Below are 18,534 nucleotides of genomic sequence, written 5' to 3' on the forward strand. Positions count from 1 at the left end.
CGGGCTGTCAGATCCGCAGTTCGAGGAAAGCCTCCCTGCACCTCTGGGTCTCCGGGCCCGGCTGTCAGATCGGCTGTTCGAGGAAAGCCTCTCTGCCCCTCTGGGTCTCCCGGCCCGGACTGTCAGCCTCTGTTCGAGGAAAGCCTCCCTGCCCCTCTGGGTCTCCGGGCCCGGGCGGGGCGGGCAGCGCGGCCCCGCCTGCTGTCGGTGACGCGCCGGCTTCTCCCGGCCCTGGGCGGCGGCAGGAGCGGCGGCGGCGGCGGGTGAGCCGTGCGGGGTCGGTACTGGGATCGGGACCGGGATCGGGGGGTGTCAGACCTCCGTACAACTGGGGGCTACCGGAGCGGCTCCGGCGGGGCTGGCCTGTTGGTGGTGCGGGGCTCGGGGTGCGGCCGTGCCCCGGGCTGCGGTGCCGGAGGGCGCTGCCGGGCTCGGTGGCACCGAGCGGTTTCAGGGGCGGCTCGGCAAGCCCTGGCCCAGCGGGCAGCCCTGCGGCCCCGGCGGCGGCGCTCGGCTGCTCCCGGCCCTTCGGAGTGTGTTTCCCTCCCCGGTCTCTGGCACAGGGCTCCGCCGCGGTTTACGGCGCGGTAAATGACTGCCCTTGGCAATGATTAACGCCGGGCAGCGGGAGATTTGGTTTAAGCAACTACTAATCTTGTTTTGGTCCGCTCGTCTTTGTTTTGCTGTGGCAAATCCATCGCCCTTGGCAACTGCGATCTAAAGATCACAGGGATGTGCAAAAGCTCTGTGTGTATATATATACATATTGTTATTGTTGTGTATATACATTATATAACATGCAGTATACATATACAAATATATAATATATATCATAGCGTGCTTTTGTATTAAATGCAGAACATTCGATTCGATGTTCTGTTAGTCAGGAGACTGTCTTATGTTATTTTTAAATTTCTGTGTTATCCAAGTTAAGCAGCACGAGAAATTTTTAGGTACAAATGAAGTCAGCCTATGAAAAGTCAGTATGCAATTAAAAATAACAGATTTTATAAAGCAGAGCAAGTTCCAGTGGCTGAGGGTTGCTGGATTTGCCTTGGGTCCTGTTCTGGAGCCGGGCACAAAGGCGCGGGGGCAGCTGCCGGTGCTTTTCCTTGAGGCGCTGTGTTTGCTGCCCGTCTCGCACTCGCTGGGGTCACACCCCGAGACACAGTCGCCATCAGATCAGGACAGCTGGCTGGGTGTTCTCGCAGCCCTTCAAGGATTTTAGGGAAATACTGCCTCATTCTGCTAGCAGCCTCCAGGGAGGAAAGGCAGGTGGAAATGAGGAGGCAAGCTCTTGAGGATCAGGGTCTGGCCCACGTGGGTGTGTTTGAGGCACCCACCTGGCATGTGCCCGCATCACCCATAACCCAAGGGAAAATGAAGCTGGAGTTTTCATTGCCTCACATTGACAGAAATAGCTCAAGTGAAGGGAGACGTTTTTCTATTTGTGCTAGGGACAACTGAAACTGAAACTAATGCAAGGCAGGGCCTTCCTGAATGACACAATACTGGACTTTCTTTAGAAAAGTGGAAATACTAATGTTTTCTTTGTGTAGAAGATGCAAGTAATAATTAGGCCTGACTCAGCCTAGGGTGTTATTTATGATGCTTGACTGGAAATCCAGAAACCTCTTGTTTATAATGTATATTTTGCATTGAGTCTAAGGAGTATTTGCCTTTTAATAAATTTAAATATCTTGCATTGGTACACCGTGGTTGTGTTCATAGAAATACTTCTACCTTTATTATAGATGATGATGATTATTTTAAATTTTATTAGGAAAATAATTATACTTGATTATTTTTTCTAAAGGAGGGAAATATTTTGAAAATATTACTTCTAAGGATTTTTGCTCTTCTACTGTTGCAAAACAGCTGTGATTTTCCATGTTAACTCCTGTTTGGAGGTTAGGCAGCCCTGGTGTAGCTGCTTGAGCTAATTCTGTGATCTCTGCATGCCTTCAGTGATGAGGTGCTTTTAGCAGAGGTGCAGTGTAGAGGTTGCACATGAGTAATGATTTGCTGTGCTGAGGCTCTGAGTGTCCTCAGATTTCCCTTCCCAAGCACTAATCCATACTGAGCAAAAACTACTGAGCATTTGGGTGAAACTGAGCAATTCGCAGGCCTAAGAACAAGTGGAGCATTGAATCAAGCCATCAGTTGGCAAACATGGGGTGACCTTTTGGTGGACTGTCACCATTGAGCCAGGACTGGTGACGTGACTGATGCAAGGCAGTTCAGTGCTACCACTGAGCAGATGGGGATCATCATAATGGGGGTGAAGGCTCTGTTCACAGAAATTTTAGATCCGTTGTGCTGCTGCTAAGAAACCCTAGAGTACGTTTCCTTGATGCTTCCCTCCTTCCTTCCCCTGGCAGCTTATTTCCCCTGCCACAGAGCAGCGTTGCCTTTGGCCTGCTGGGCCAAGCCTACAGATCAGGCACTTGCTTCAGTGTGGTGTTCCCCTCCACCCACCCTCCTCCTGGGGAATGAGAGATACTCTCAAGGGTACCAATGCTGAAGTTGGGGCCTTTCTGACCATAAAGGACTGAATCAGTCTTGTGGTCTCATTTCAGTCAATTTTTGCTCAGTATGTTTCCTAATTGCCATCGTTTTGGGCAACTGCAACCTTCTCTGCTTTTATCACGCAATTCTGTAACTTATGCGTGTGAAAGAAGGAAGCACTCCTCCGGCAGGTTGATTTTAAAAGAAAATGAAAACAAAACAAATAAAACCAAACCCAAAAGAAAAAAACCCACACTGTGATAAATCACAAAACAAAAAAGTTGTGAACATTTACTCAGGACTGCTGGGGCTGTTTCTTGCTTCCTGGAAGTAGGTAGGTAGTATGAGACAGGTGACAACTTTGGTGTGTCATATCTCTGCAGTGTGTCACATGGATCTTATTTCCATGTGTGTGGTGTGTAGTATGCATAAGGTTTTGGCTTTTGTAAACAGAGGAGTAAAAGAGATCTCTATAATTTAGGGTATTGTGGTTTTTATTTCTTCTCATTAAATATTTTGCATATTTTTATTATCTAAAAAAGAAACCCTCAGCAACTTTTTTGTTCTTCCGATAAAAATACAAAGAGAAGATGTGTCCTACAGGAATTTCCCAACTTCTTGGCAAGATAAGTCTTGGAAAAGAGAAGCAAATCATGCTTCATGTCTACAGGGAGTTACATGCACAAGTTTGCTGCGTAGTGTTTGGCTCTGGGTCTTCGTATCATAGATTGCTAAATCTCTGAACAGAAATTAGGAACAGAAACATCTTTCGTAAGCATTCTTCTTCTCCAGCTTGGAGGCGGAAAAAAAAGAAAAGAAATCCAGAAGAATCCTTGATTAGTATGTTTACGAAACATTCATATTTTATATATAGAGACATTGAAAGACAGGAAGGCAAAACTAAAAATCTTGTCATGCCACTTCATTGGTGGCTGCAGGTGTGACCTCTCCACCCACAGAAAGCGGACTGCCATCACGATTTCCTTGTTGGCAAAAGCTCCAACTGAATTGCTGAGAGCTTGGTCAACAGCTCTCTGTGCTGTTAAAATCAAGCATCTGTGGGAGGGAAGGAAGAAGCAGAGAGACTGCAAAGGCAGCTTGGAGCTGGAAACACTTACAGCAGCCCTGGCACAGACAGGCCCTCATGGTGGGAGATGTTGCAGAAGGAGCAGGATCTCCTGAGGAATCCATCTACACTGCACATAGCACCAAAGTGCTGCCTGTGCAGCATCCGGAGGTTTGGGCATGGGTCAGTGGCCTGATGTCTGTGGCTGGTGCCTTTCCAGGTGACTGTCCCGAGGGATCCAAAACACTTGTGTGAGGCTGGCACATGACCCACAGTTGATCCACCCTCTTCTTGAGCAGCAGCTGAAAAGTAGGACACCTTGTGAGCATTCACAAAGACACGAACATCTAAGTTCAGCTGTCTGAATCCTGCTTGTCCAGATTTCTGTAGAAAAGGCGGAGCAGTGGGAGTTCTGATGGAACATAATCCAATGATGAAATCACAAATGGTTCTGCAATTCCCACAGTGTTCCTCCAGGGATCGTTTTTCAACTTGGAGAAATTCAAACCAGTATTTGTCTTCTCAAGGCCTAATTAGTGAAATGTCTTCACAGAATCCTTAAATATCCTCAGGGTTCCTTGTTTCAGTTTCCTTTCTGATTTTGTTGGGCCTGTTCTCCACAGACAAAGGAGCCCACATGGTCTGCCAGCCCTTGTGCTGGCCCTTGACTTGCTCCCTGGTGTGCTTACTCCTTCAGTACTTCAGGTACAGACATAACTAACATACATACTGCGTTCTTGCTTGTTTTCTGCTGCTTTGCTGAAAGTCTGCAGTTAAACAGGGCATGTCTCTAGTTTGATGCTGTGCAGGTGTTGCTCAAGGTGTCTGCAGTACCCCAGCACTGCACGTTGTCCCACTGGCACCTCAGCGTGACTTTTGTCAAACTGTCTCCCAGTATGGCAGGTGAATTCATCAACAGATATGAACCTTGAAAAAAATTATTGCAAAAAGCATCACTCTGTGGGCCTGGCCCGAAAGGAAGTACTTGAAGGACTGAAGGGAGTTTCTCTTTGCTCCAGCATCTTCATATGCCTGGTGTTACAGACTGTCACAGAGCTGAGGGGCAGGATGCACACCATCAAGTTCCATTTGTTTGAGAATGGGTAAACAAGGAATGATTTCATTATGGATCTTCCCTCTTGTGCATAAAAAGAGGAAGCCAGTTACCCTCCATACTTACTTTTTTGTGGTGTGGAGGAATTTCTATTTCCTGATATTGAAAGGATTTGAGGCTTAAGAAAATTACTTCTTTCTTTCCCTTTCTTCTCTACCAGAGATGTCTAGGAAGATGCACTCACTTATAGCTAAAACCATGTTTCAAAGCCAATTGTTCTGCTTCTGTAATAAAGCTTCTGTTTTTACTGTAGAATTGACAATGAGTAATTTACTCTGACCTCTGTTTGCGTGGTGCCCACGCATCCTTCCAGTTCTTGCTCCTCCTTTCCCTCAGGGAGGCCCTAGCTGCTCACCTACCTTGCTTCTTGTGTACAGCAGCAGTCACCAGGTTGTAAGTTCTGCCTTCTATTAGTCTCATTGTTTTAATTGTGTAATGGTGATGTGTGGTTTTAAATTAGTCATAACTTTAGCTTCTGTTTTAATGAGATCTTCAGTTGTCTTCCCAGAGGGGAAGGCTTTGTTTTCCCAAGAGCAGTGTGTCTTTTCCCAGAAGAAATGAATTTCTACTAATGACATATGAAAAGGTGAGGTGGCAGTGGAGGTGTTGGGGAGTGATTATGGGGAGAAGGGACATATCTGCAAGGCACTGAAGAACATCTTGATAATGCCAGAGCCTTGACGTGCCAGGCGCTTGTGTATAAATAGTCACGTTGGCACACAGTGTCATTGCAATCGTGCTTTGGGAACAGCTGAGTCTAACAGCCTTGTCTCATGCACAGCCCAAAGACACCCTCACGTGTGTTCAGGCATGTGAAATAATAAGGGTGATGTTTAATGGCTGGGACACGAGTTGTTGTGCTCCCCAAGGATTTAGGACTACGTGGCATTTGTTAGATCTGTCTGGCCACTGTTTGCAGGTGTGACTGTTTGGAGTTGGGGGGGCAGGAAGGCAAATGGCTCATCCCAGATGAGAGAAAGCCCCTTGTCTCCCCCTCTCGGGGTGGATGAAGAGGAATCACAGAATATGCTGAGCTGGAAGATCTGTTTGACGTGCTGGTTGGGAAAAAGATGTCAACAATAGGATGTAATCCAGTGCTAAACCTCAGAGTAGAAATGCAAGATCCTCTCCCAGCTGAGGTCTTTTTTTGTGAGCTATCCACAGAGGAATTACAGGGGTTTGATGCAAACCATGGTAGGTTGGTGTTAATAGTGTGGGTCAACTTGCAAAGAAAATATCTTGATTTTCTCAGGAAAACATCAATATTTGCACCAAACCTTGTAACTAATGCAAGATAACCATAAAGATAATTTGAAGTCCTGTGGACTATCTTTAAGAAAACATAAGGCAATCTTTAGGCTTCAGTCAAACTGGGAAAGTAATATCCTATGCTATAGCATATGTGCATAAGCAATAATTTTCTTTCAGAAAAGTATTCTTTCTTTTTCTCCAGGATTTCCAGAGTCACAGATCCTTTGCACCAAGGCGACTTGTACACATTAAATATCTTCTCTTTGAGCAAACCTATTGGTTTGCTTGAAAAAGAAGGCTTTGGAACTTACAGCATCTGAACATCACTGTGTAAACACTAGTTGGCACTCCAGAATTATGTTGACCACCTGAGGATCACTAGAGCTTCTGTCATTCCAACCTTGGGTGGTAAACTGACTTGTCCTAGACCATCTGAAATAGAAATTTGTTATGAAAAAATCATGTAGGTTCATGTATATGATTGCCCTTTCACTGGGTTTCTGGCAAAGTTAAATTCTAAGGAGTGCTGCATTTTCTCCATAGGCTTGGCTAAGCTAGATAACTTTCCAACCTTGAATAGCTTTATTCTCTCTTTAATGTAGATGAAATTCTGGATTTCAGTGGTCAGTTAATAACTAGCTTTTATAATTACAAAAGTTGTATTGTTTTTAGTCTAACCATTTTCCTTCCTGTTCTGCTAGAACAATAATACAGACCCTGTCAAGGACAGTGCTATCTTCACAGAATGCTTTCTGAGCATGTAAAACACTTGCTGTGCATAATGTGGTGCAGGATTTGAAACTCACCTATAAAGGGGAAAAGCATCCTCAGTAGTGGTTGTTTACATTTCCAGTGACACCGAGTGACCTACTTGTGTCAGTTCTGCAGAAAAATTACTGGCAGTGAGGTCTAGGCTGGATACCTGCAGTGGAGCTTCCCTCTGTGGGCATCCAGCTGCAGGGGGTGTGTGGTAGCTGGTACCTTCTGCTCCTGCTTGGTCTGGGCCCTTGGTTTCTTTGGGGTGCTGTGATTGTGGTTTTGTTCTGAGAGCTGGGCTGAAAAGCAATATCACTGCAACATCACTGTGTTTCTACAAACCAGTAGGGCTAGAGAGAATCTCTTGATGGTTATCAGATCCTTCCAGCCATGTGATGGATATTTGGTATGGGTTTAACTGTAGGATCATGAAGTAATACTTCTAATACATCCATTCAAAATGTGTAGGTTTCAGCTGGTTTAGTTAAAGGTGTGGTTGTATGAATTGATACTTGTTCTAAGACTGGGTTGTGCTTTTTTTGGCCTGAAGTAAATTAAACCTAACAGGTAACAAAAAGAATGGGACTAGGCCTGTTGCAAGTGTTGCAAAAGAAAAGGACTTCTGGGACATTGTTTATGACTATAAATTATTTCAACTGGTGACTTCATATGCATTTTCTCACAGTATTTGCCTCTGAAGCGCTCACAAGCAGAAAACAGTCTGGGACTTCCAAAAGTTTAGTGTATATCTTCTGTGTTTAAAGACAGTGACTAAGAAATTAACTTGGAATAAGTGTTATTTAACACAAACCAGTTTCCTCTTGGTCCACTGTTTTCCCATAGACTTGCTATACAGATCTGTGCATTCTGCTCATTTCAGCAGCATCTACTCTGTGAGTGTGAAATCTTTCTCCTACTGAAGGCAGAATTTATTGTTCAGACTACTTAGTGGTCTAGTTGAATTCATTGTTGGAAAAACATCACGTGGTTTGGGCACTGTGAAAGCAAGCTGTGAACCTTACTTGTCCTGCAAACACTGTTTTCAACGTTTGCTTCTCTTACCACTTTATCTTGAGCAGTGTTTGTTCCAGGCTGACCAGCAACTTCTTTGACTTGGCTGTGATGGCAGAGCAGTCAAGTGCTGCTTTTCTTCTCTCCCTCCCATTTTTGTGTATTTGCTATGCCTCCTGCTGTTCTCTCACAACTTCTTAAAGAAATTTGCCACATCACAGGTAAGCCTCTTATGCCAGGAACTGGCCAAAAGCTGACATGAGTCTTATAAAGTCAGGGTGCAGCAGTGGGGTGAAAACAATAAAAATCACATCTTAAAACAATAAAACATTTTATTGTTTTATTGAAAACAATAAAATTCACATCTCTCAAATAAATGAGAGGTAGAAAATCTAGGTAAATGGATGAATCACTGATCTTCAGCTTGTTTTTCTTACTGGTCAGTCTCATGAAAAGTTTCTCCTGCCAAACACTGTTTGTTTTTTAGAATTGCCTGCTTTAGTAATAAGTAACACTATTCAGAAGCCCTTTGCTTCCAAAATACTGTTCTCATGCCACTGGCACAGAGTAGCTTCTAGAAAGGTAACAAAGCCCATTGAACAAGTGAACTCACTGTTAATACATTCTTTATTGGTTAATTTGATGGTTGATAGACCCAGGCCACAAAGTAGTGCAATATGTGTCTGCAGCTACACAAATGTGACAGCAGTAAGATTTTGCATCAGTGATGGGCCATCTGATGCATTTTTCAGGGGAAGAGAGCCCAAAGAGTGAATTGCCATAGTGTGAAGGACTGGATATCTGATCCAGCTGCGCTGTTGTAGTGATCTGCCATGGGCTTGGTCAACTTAGAAGACACAAGAAACACAAGAGTTTGAAGAGAGTTGATCAGAATGCTTTGTGGGCACACTATATTGACTGCGGTATTTCCTGTCTTACCCACTGTCTTAAGCTGCAGTTACACAGACTTACAGACTTAGGATCAGTCTGTCTCAGGATGTTACTGCTTAGCTGTTCATTTCATTTTTTACTATATCTGTGCTGGGTCTTTCCCAGCCATCTCCCCAGACCCATGTCATGAGACTGGGACTTCTAATTCTGTGGTTGCAGCCAAAACTATAACTTTTGCTTTACTTTCCTCTCTGGGCACAAGACCAAACACTAACACTTCCTGGATTGGAGCAGGTAACACATCACAAAAATAGATGCTTTGATAGCATAAGGAAATCCACAGCAGGAAAAAAGCTAAGCTGGAACGTGTAGTGCTAAGTAACAGCAATTCAAGCAGCAGACAAAAATTGTATCATAAATTAAAATATTTTGAATAAGCAGAAAATGAGAAATTTCTGGTACATGAGATTCAAAGTGTCTCAGCGGGTAAGTCAGGAAGGAAGGGGTCAGGTGATGGCAGCCTCTGCGTCTTAGAGACTGAGAAGGAAATGTAGTGATAAGACTGCATAGTATTTGCTGACTTTTGCTCTGCTTACTCAGCAGCAAAGATATAGCTTCCATCAGCCCTTCTTTTCCTGTGATAAATAAAAATTAATTATTACAGAGATACCTTGAGAAGGATACTATTTTTAAGGTAACTTTATTTTATTTTATGCAATGAAATACTTAAGTCTTGAGAAAAATATGATTTTTGAAAGAAAGACATATACATTCTCTGAACCTTCCTTCGGGAACATTTAATATTTTTCTTAGGAATTTAATCTATGTTCTGAAGTGCTGAGATGTTAGTCTCTTTACAACCCCCACCTTGTTGGTTTCTAAAAGTAACAGCTGTCTGATGTATTGTTTGTAACTTGCATCATGTAATAAATACCTAGGGCAGGTTTATCTTTCTCTGTTGGTGTACCCTGTAAGATATGTGTATGGTTTGTGCACAGTGTGTACATCCTCACTCGTCGCTTCTGCAACTGAACGGAGCTGTCACTTGCAAAGTACACAGTGCTGCTCAGCAAGTGGCTTAGCCTGGAAATTACTTGCTTCTTTCCCTTCTCAGAGGTAGTTTCAGTGCCAGTGGTGTGCCTATTTTGTGTATGTTATCAGTAAGAAGCCTAGTGCCTGTCCAGTGTGTTTTCCATGTTGAGTACAGCTGAAAAGATGGTTGATTTGCCAGTTTGCCAAGGTTGCTGTTTCTTCTGAAATTGATTTTTTCCTAGCTTAAGGAATCTCAAAAGCTCCCTGGAGCAAGCTTACTTCCTGAAACTTTACCTTGAAGGTCACCAATGCTTCCTTCAAAGACTGCCTTATTTTTTTGTCAACCTTCTGAAAGTGTCCTAGCAACAAAACCTGCGATTATGTATGGCACAAAAATAATTTTGCATAGTTTAATCTTAGGCACCATAAAAATTTGAAAGAGTAGCAAAGGCAGGCTCCCATGGCAGACCAGCTTGACAGTCTGCCTGGAAGACACAGGAGCTGGAGCTGCAGGAAAGTTCTGAGTGGCCCCCTGGTTGTCTGCAGAAGCAGTGGCAAGCATTAGCCCTGAGGAATTAATAATTACTGTGACCAGCTCTGGCATGTACTGTTTTTTCAGTGATTTGACCCACAATTACTGTTCTGTAGTTGTTACCTGAAATCCCAAGATGCCTGTGTTAGCCTTACCAGTAGCTTCTATTAAGAGAAAACCATAGCAGTCCTCTGAGATCATCAACCCACTGAAGCTGCAGAATATCCATGAAGTCCTTTGGTTGTGGGTATATCTGAAATTTGAGCCTGAAAAAGAAAAAACAAACAAAACGCTCTTCCCTCCCAGAAACCAAACCAACCCATCAGCAACAACAAAAAGAGAATGGGGAAACATCTGAATAGCTCTCTCCTACTCTGAATAGATTTCTTAGCACTTCTTCCTTGTTTATCTTTAGGCTTTTAGAGGTTTCAGAAGGGCTTGGCACGTAACTCGTGCTGCTGTCCAGCACTATTGTATTAACTTGAAGCAACTGAAAGCGTGGTGTAATACCACTGTAATTGGAAATCTGTGACCCACACCTGACACTGTAATCCTTGTGATGTATTTATTTTGGAGGGCAGAGGGAAATTAGTGTTTTTCATTAACTCTTTGATTGTCAAGTTCCTCTGAAACAAACAAAAATTTCTTATCTATTGTCTTTTTTTTTTTTTCCTTTTTTAATGTTCCAGATTCATCCTTCTGGTAAAACATGTCTTACTAGCCAGCAAGATTGCAAGACAGGGGAATGGCTGACTGGGGAGAAATGCTAATGTAATGGTTAAGGAGAAACTGTCTTATACCTCATGGCCATAAAAAAGTGTTTAAAAACTAAGTGAGGTGAAATTCCATAGGAAGGAGTAGTTAACTAAGCATCTTGGCAACAGTGCCTGGGAATTTCCAGTGCAGCCACAAAGGGATGATATTTGGCAGTGTCTTTCTACATTGTATTGTGGTGGAAAGGAAGGTGTGTGAATTCTGTTGGTGGTTTGGAAAGCTCCCATTCTTTTAAAAGCAGTTTAGACAGTGTGCTTATTTTTTTCTCAGCAGTGAAGTGATCGTGCTCCTACTGTGATACAACACTGATGAAACTGGTACTTTGATCCTGGGAAGTGAGAAGGATTTGCTCAAGGGGTACTTCATTTTGTGGACTTCACTAAGCAGGCTGCACACCCCAGACTTGTGTATAGATGAAAATGCTCATGACTTTCATATTCCTTTCACTTTTGACCAACAGATCCTTACAGTAATTTGCTGAGGGTGAGGCATATTACCATCAGGATAGATGAAAAGAGGAAATATGCTCTGTGACCTGCACAGTGTGGAGTTTCAGTGCTCACCATCTGGTTCATGGACAGTGAGGAACAGAAGTGAACTCATGGGTCTGATCAGTACAGTTGGGTTGGCCCCAGGTGTTAAATGGAGCAGGTGAAGTAGAAGGCATTAGCTTATGCTGAGTTTGAGTTATTCTGGATCGACTGAAAGTCCCTGCTTGAGGAGCAGCATCTGAATAAGATTTTTCCCATCAACAAGAGCAGTAGTTCTGTGATAGCCATGTATCAAATTACTGTAAATGCCAAGCTGTGTTAGGATGTGGTCAATTTGGCAACACAAAATGCTGTGTTTTTATAGGTGTAGGGGTTTTTTGAGCTCTCCAGAGCGTCTCTTTATTATTCTTCCTGTTCCTCCCAGTTCCACCATCACCCCGCCTGTGTATTTTCCTTACAAATCCACACAGATTGCTTGCCTTTCAGGAACATAGTGTGGCCAGGTGCACATGGGCATGTTCTTTGACAGTGAGCTCCGTGTATGGATGCAGCTGAACTTTCTACAGGCTCTAAATGAAAATTTTTATGACTTTGTTTGAGTCTTAAGGTGAGCAAACCACAAAATGCAGGAAAGACTTGTAAGCAGTTAGAGATTCAATTTTTCTCTCTTTCTTGGTCATATTGAAGCCTTGAATTAAAGTTTCATTTGATACTGATAGTGGGAACAACCCCGAAAGCACAGCTGAGGACTTTGCTTATGACTGGATAGTACTTTGAATCATCACCAAGGTCTAAAACTAAATCACACTTACCCTTTAAAGCTTGAAGGTGGTCATTTAGTTATATGATTAAAAATAACCAAAGATGGATGGATGGATGGATGGATGGATGGATGGATGGATGGATGGATGGGCTGACTAGCAGCATTTATCCTTGAGAGGAAACACTGACCACATGGAATGCATGAGCACTCCCAGGGCAGATAAGGATATTGTATAGGTCACTGCCCAGTAATGAGTGAAATTGTAAAATTTCAGTGCAGCTAAATACAGCTATTGGTGAGGCAGCCAGGAGGGCTGGCATTTGTTCATGCTGTTCTTAGAGCAAGTTGATGTGGTTTTTGTCTGCACTACTGCTTGAGTTTTCATCTTTCAGTATGAGAACGCTGGGGAGGAATCACTTCCTCCTTCAGGAGCAGTCCATCTACATGATAAAAGTGTATATCCCTAGTAATGTTAGATTATCTGTTTTAATTTAGATTTTTAAATAGAAACTAATCTCTAAAATATGAAATAAAATATAATACTTGATATTATTTATCTCTTACCCTTAAGAAGAGCACTGCAGTTTATCTGTTTTCCCTAAGAAAAGTACTGCAGTACTTGTGGTTTTTTTCCTCCCTCTTCTTCCTGGTTCTTTTTCAGGCACAGGAAGTATGGCAATTCATCCTACGTAATCTTTTTGCTTTTGGATGGTTGCTGTTAGCAGCTGTGGAGCTGTTCCCTGGCAGTTTTGTTGGTTATGCAATTGAGAACCAAAAAAATATGTACTGCAAGAAGCGGTTGATACAGTATATGAAACTAATAAAAAAAAAAAAGAGAAGTTTTCAGACTGATAATGGATCAGAAGCAGAACAAAAACTTACTCAAAGCAATGTGGGGGAGGTTTCCCACCCTCAGCCGGAAGTGTTTTATCAAAACTACAGACCGACCACTGGCTTTTTTTGATTCTGTTTCCCAGCACTTGTTCATTTCCCTGTCAGAGGAAATTTTGCTTAGAGTAAAAAGACCAAAAGCCTTCTGTTTGTCTTCTGATGGTTGTTTTTCTCCATCACTGGTATTTTGAGTAGTTTTTTCTCAAGATACAAAGATAACTTCTTAAGCAGAAGTTTCACTAGGTTTGCTGTGTGTTCTGCTTCACTGGCTTCTCTATGTGTTACAGAGGTTCCCAAATATATGTCTTGCTACCAGACAGAATATTGCATTCAGTATATTTGCAAGTGGCTGCAGTGTGACTGGGCAATCTCACTGAAATCAGTGAAAGAAGGCAGCCTTGGGGGGCTTGCATTTCCATTATTGATTTTTTTTTTCCGAATTACTTGATGAAAAACTGATGTATTTTAAATATTTTAGGAAGCTTTTTGGTGTTGAAATATTAATTTTTTGCCATTAAATATTTTAAATCGTGGTGGCTGTTTGGAGTTTAAGCCGTTCTTGCTAACCTGTACCAACACATAACTCGGTCATTAGAAAAACAGATGACAGAATGAAACGTGCTATTTCAGCCTTGTCATTTGCTAACAGTGTTAGGAATGAGATATTTTGGGCTTGTAAAATTTCTCACTTGAATCAGCTTAGAGGCAGGAGAGAAACACACTGCAGAATTTGATGGAATAAAGATACATAACTGGAAAAAAAATTTTGCATTGCCATTTTGAAAAAAAACCTCAGCACACTCAAACAAGAAAGGGGGGGAAGTTACATCAAACTATATGGGTTTATAGCTGTACTCAGTGGGGAGAGATAGCACAAAGAATCTTCTTCAAACAGCCCAAGCCAAACATAGCTGTTTTTTTTGTCTGTACTCAGCACTTGTGAGGCTGCACCTCGAGTCCTGTGTCCAGTTCTGTGTCCCTCACTTGTGAAGGACATGGAGGTGCTGGAGCCAGTCCAGAGAAGGGCAAGGAGCTGGGGAAGGGTCTGGAGGCTGAGTCCTACGAGGGGCAGCTGAGGGAGCTGTGGGTGTTCAGCCTGGAGAAAAGGAGGCTCAGGGGAGGCCTTATTGCTCCCTACAGCTGCCTGAAAGGAGGCTGGAGCTGCCTGGGGATCAGCCAGTGACAGGGGAAGAGCACGAGGTGGTGACAAGGGGAAGTCAGTGACAGGGGAAGCTGCACCAAGGAAGGTTCAGGTTGGACCTCGGGAAGAATTTCTTCACAGAAAGGGTTGTTAAGCATTGGAATGGGCTTCCCAGGGTGTGGTGGTGGATGGAGGTGTTCAGGAAACAGCTTCACATGGGCTTTGGCGCCATGGTATAGTGGACAAGGTACTGGTCAGTCAAAGGTTGGACTTGATGATCTTGGAGACAGCTTAAATGATTATGCAATTCCATGAAAGGCCTGTGATGTGTGCTGGTGCCCTCCTGTGAGGTAAAAAGCTAATTATCTCCCTAAAAGGAAAGTTTATAATATACTTTTGCATTAACAGCAGTTAGCATCAGTGAGCCAAATTTTTACCCCCACCTTGCAGAGAGGCTTGACACTGCTGAGCCTGTGCAGCAAGAAGTGTTTGAGTGCTCTTCTATAACTTCAGCTTGGAACATACATGCTAGTTAAGCATATGTAAATGGAGTTTAAAAAAAAAAATATTTAAATATGTTTTTGTTATTCCTACTTTATCACTACCATTCTAGCTATAGAAGTGAAATGATGGCCTTATCTTTGTGGAAATGGGAACTGTACAATGGCACCCTTTAGGATGAAGTCTTATGTATGGTCATTTTTATTTGGAAACAGAGTATCCTATTTTGATATGACTGACCCTATAGAAATTTGACAACAAAGTGGTTGTTTGTTCCAGAGTAACTTCCTGGTCCAAGAAGTGTATATGTGCTTATCTTTGTGCTCTGTTTTATTAAAATGGGTGGGGTTTGTTATTTGACAGTCTTTGTGAGAGGCATTGGTCAGGGGTGGGGTGTTCAGCGCTCCTTGGCTGGACTTGACATAAATATGTAGTTGTATAATAACAAGAGCAGCTTCAAGCTCTGTCACTAAACAGAAGGTAGTATGTATATAACCTGGCAAGTAAATAAAGCTGTCCCACTCTTCCCATGTGGGCACCTGTCCTGAGCAAACTGTCCAGTTTATTGGACTGCAGACACAGTTAAAGATTTCTTGGGATTTTCAGCAAAAGAGGAGATTTAAAATATAAGTTAATGACAAGATGTTTCATTTTGATCTGATTATCCCCTCCCTACATGGAGATTTGAAAACACAGATGCTGTGAAATTTAGCCTGAGTTTTAGCTCTCCTGAGGGATCAAGCAGTTTGTGTCTCCATTTCTCTGAGTTTGAGGAAGATGGTCGAGATGGGCATTTGATTCTTTTGACTCAGATGTTTTAGGGTCTCTGAACCTCAGCTGCAGTCCCACAGACTTGTTCTTGGTTCCCTGCGAGTGAGGCCCAGGCAGCGCTGCCTCGGCTGTGTTTGAGCACTGGGAATGCTGGCTCAGCAGAGCTCTTGGACGTGGGTGCGAGGATGAGCCCTGAGATGGCTCTTGGAGCAGAGAAGAAAAGCACTGACTTCCAGAGATGAACTGGACTGTCAAGTATGACAAATATATAGAGAAGGGGACTAGCCCAGTGCTTCTAAAAAGGGATTATTTTAAAAATGAATAAAGTCTGAGATACACAGGTAATGCAATGTGTTTTCTGCCATATATGGCACTAAGCCTGGCTTTTTCCACTGTCTACTAATAAAGGGCAAAAGTGATAATGACCTTTAAATAACTACTAAATACCAATCTGATGTCTATTCTGGTTTTGTTTTTTCCAGGTTGATTTTTTTTTTACAACAAACCAGTGAATATGACGCCAAAACATGAAAAACAGGTAAGTGGTATCTAAGCTTTAATAAAAAAGGATTCAAGTTGTGGGTTTAATTTCATTACAATTCGCATGGATTAGAGAAGACTGGTTGTATTCTTCATACTTTTAGTTGCCAGGATACAGAATATTCTGGAATGATGCAGTGCCAGTTCCTTCTGTTAAAATCTGGTAGAAGAATCAGATATTCATTCAGAGTAAGTGACTGTGCATAAAGGGTTCAGACACTGAGACAGGGGAGAAGGATTTGGATGGAGTCTTCTTTTTATCAGTTTTAGATGTTTTATAGGGACAATGGTTGGATCTGGATCTGAGCTCTGATTATCAGCTGCATGGACCACAAGAATCCTGTTTGCATGTTCTCTTCTGCTCAGTCCAATGAACATTAAAAGTTTCAACAAATTATTTTGTCTCAGCTCTTAGTCTCTTATCAGCCTTACTACACAGCATGCATGGAGTGAAGATGCCAACATCCACAGCATGAAAAGTCCCATGTCCTTTGTTGCTGATCCTTTTACTAACAGGCAACCTGATGGGATATGCTGTTTTTCTTGGAAGCTTTGTGGAAAATTACTCTTCAGGGGTTATTGACTAATCACATGTGTAATAGGAGCACAAGCTCATCACCTGATACAGTCTTGAGCATAGACATTTGAATTAAAATGCAGCTGAAATGATTAAATACAAGTAGTCAACCAATGTGAGATTGTTTTTATTCCTCCTTCTTGTGGCAGATTTTCCCCTAATATTAAAAATAGATATTTCCATGTCAGATTTCCTATTTTCCTAGTAGGAAAATGTTAAGAGATTTCTGAGAAAGGCACATTTTTTGTGGTCAAATTCTGTATAAGAAGGCTTCTGCCTCATCCTTTTCTCTGAGGAATCCATTGCATTATGCAGAAATATATCCAAGAAAAGGAAAGAGAGAAGGGGAAGAAAAAAAGAAACAGAAAAATTAAAAGAGAAAGATTTATTGTGTTTGCTTCAGCTGCCTTTATGGGTTGTTTTTCCTTTTGAGGCAGATTCAAAATGGAACATTTTGTTTTTCTATGCTTGTGTCTGTGTGACCTCAGTGCTGTCCTTATAGTCTCCTGTCAACACTCATGTTCTTTGCATGGATCTGTAACCATGAGGGAGTAGGTGTAATCCAGATATGGTGTCACTTTGGCTGTTTTGTCATTTATGTGTGACCCTATGTACTTGGACTGCTCCTGGCCTTGAGGACAGGGTAGCAAAATACCACCAGTGCCATGCTTAAACTGGCTGGTTTAGCACATGCAGCCAGAGAAACTGCTCTGCAATTCCTGCTTGTTAAGTAGTTCTGACTGCTTTTGGGGCAGATTTGAAGATTCTGAATATTCATGAGGATGTTTAGGTCAGCATGGCTGCTGGGCTCCGTATCAAAGCTATAGCTTTAGCAGTTTGGACAGACAATTGTTTGCCTCTGAATTTAGTAGTTTCCAGAGAAAAGGAATAAATGGAGATGCCACATCTTCCAGTACCTTTCTTTTGAGTATATACTGTTTCCAGTGCAAGAGGTCTCCTTGCCCAAGCCTGGACACTTTTAACAGCAAATTTCGGTTTTGAGAGAATTGTTGCTCTGAAGCATTACAGGACACATATTCTTGAATATGCATTGATATAAATGCATATATTGTGCCCCTCAATTAAAAAAAAACCCAACAACACAACCAAGAAAAAAAAAAGAAACAAAACTGAAATTACAAAACTGAAAATATGTGTAATGTGACATAATAGCTAGATAGATCTGCAGTTCTGGAAAAAGCAAGCAGCACTGGGCAATGGGGGGAGACACCTTGTACAGGATTGCAGCTGGCAAAAGTAAAAAGTCCCTGAAACCTTGGCGGTCTTTGTACTGAGTCTCCCATATTGTACAGCTGGACTACGGTGCAGTTTTGTGATGATTAAGTTAGTCTTTAAGTGGTCTGTGGGAGGGAGAGGTCAGCATCACCTCCCCCAGGTGGACAGTGCCTTGAGAAAAGACTTATCTATTGAGAGTGTCCTCAGTTTTATAGCAAAATGGGGAGGGAGTGGAATACATAGAGAGGAAAAAGGTAGTTATTACCCAGAATTGCTGTAATCTCCTGGTTGTTTGTGACCAGTGAATGCAGGATGCACTGAGCAAAGGAGCATTCTCGCAGAGGAGTGAGTGTTCTGCCACCCAACTCTGCTTGGACCATAACACAGTCTGTATATGAATACTGACCTTTACTCTAGGGATGCAAAAGCATAGGCACCTTTTCTGGCAGTGGATCACCACTTATACTGCGTGGTTAGTCTGCTTTGATTAGAGCAATGCTGTTTTCCTAGTGGGATCTTGTATTCTGGAGAAGACTTAAAGGTCAAGAGAAGGAACAGTCTACATGTGCAATGCCACTGTTTCAGAGCAGCAAAATCTGTAATGGGAACAACACTTCCTGGATTCAAGAGATAAATAGGGGAAGTAACCCTAAATCTTGAGACAGGCTGTACATTTTTATTGTTCATT

General features: G+C 42.5%; 1 protein-coding gene across 1 annotated transcript in view; it reads left to right on the forward strand.

Annotated features, from left to right (window-relative positions):
- Positions 1-241: 241 nt before the first annotated feature.
- The window catches only part of SNX10 (sorting nexin 10), a 35,082-nt gene continuing 16,789 nt past the window's right edge, over positions 242-18,534 (forward strand). The window contains exons 1-2 of the mRNA XM_058804418.1: positions 242-263; positions 15,976-16,031. Coding sequence (XP_058660401.1) covers positions 16,008-16,031 — 24 coding nt within the window. The 5' untranslated portion in view covers positions 242-263; positions 15,976-16,007. The remainder of the gene's footprint in view (positions 264-15,975; positions 16,032-18,534) is intronic.

This window comes from Ammospiza caudacuta, chromosome 1 (assembly GCF_027887145.1).
Source record: "Ammospiza caudacuta isolate bAmmCau1 chromosome 1, bAmmCau1.pri, whole genome shotgun sequence".
Taxonomy (NCBI): domain Eukaryota; kingdom Metazoa; phylum Chordata; class Aves; order Passeriformes; family Passerellidae; genus Ammospiza; species Ammospiza caudacuta.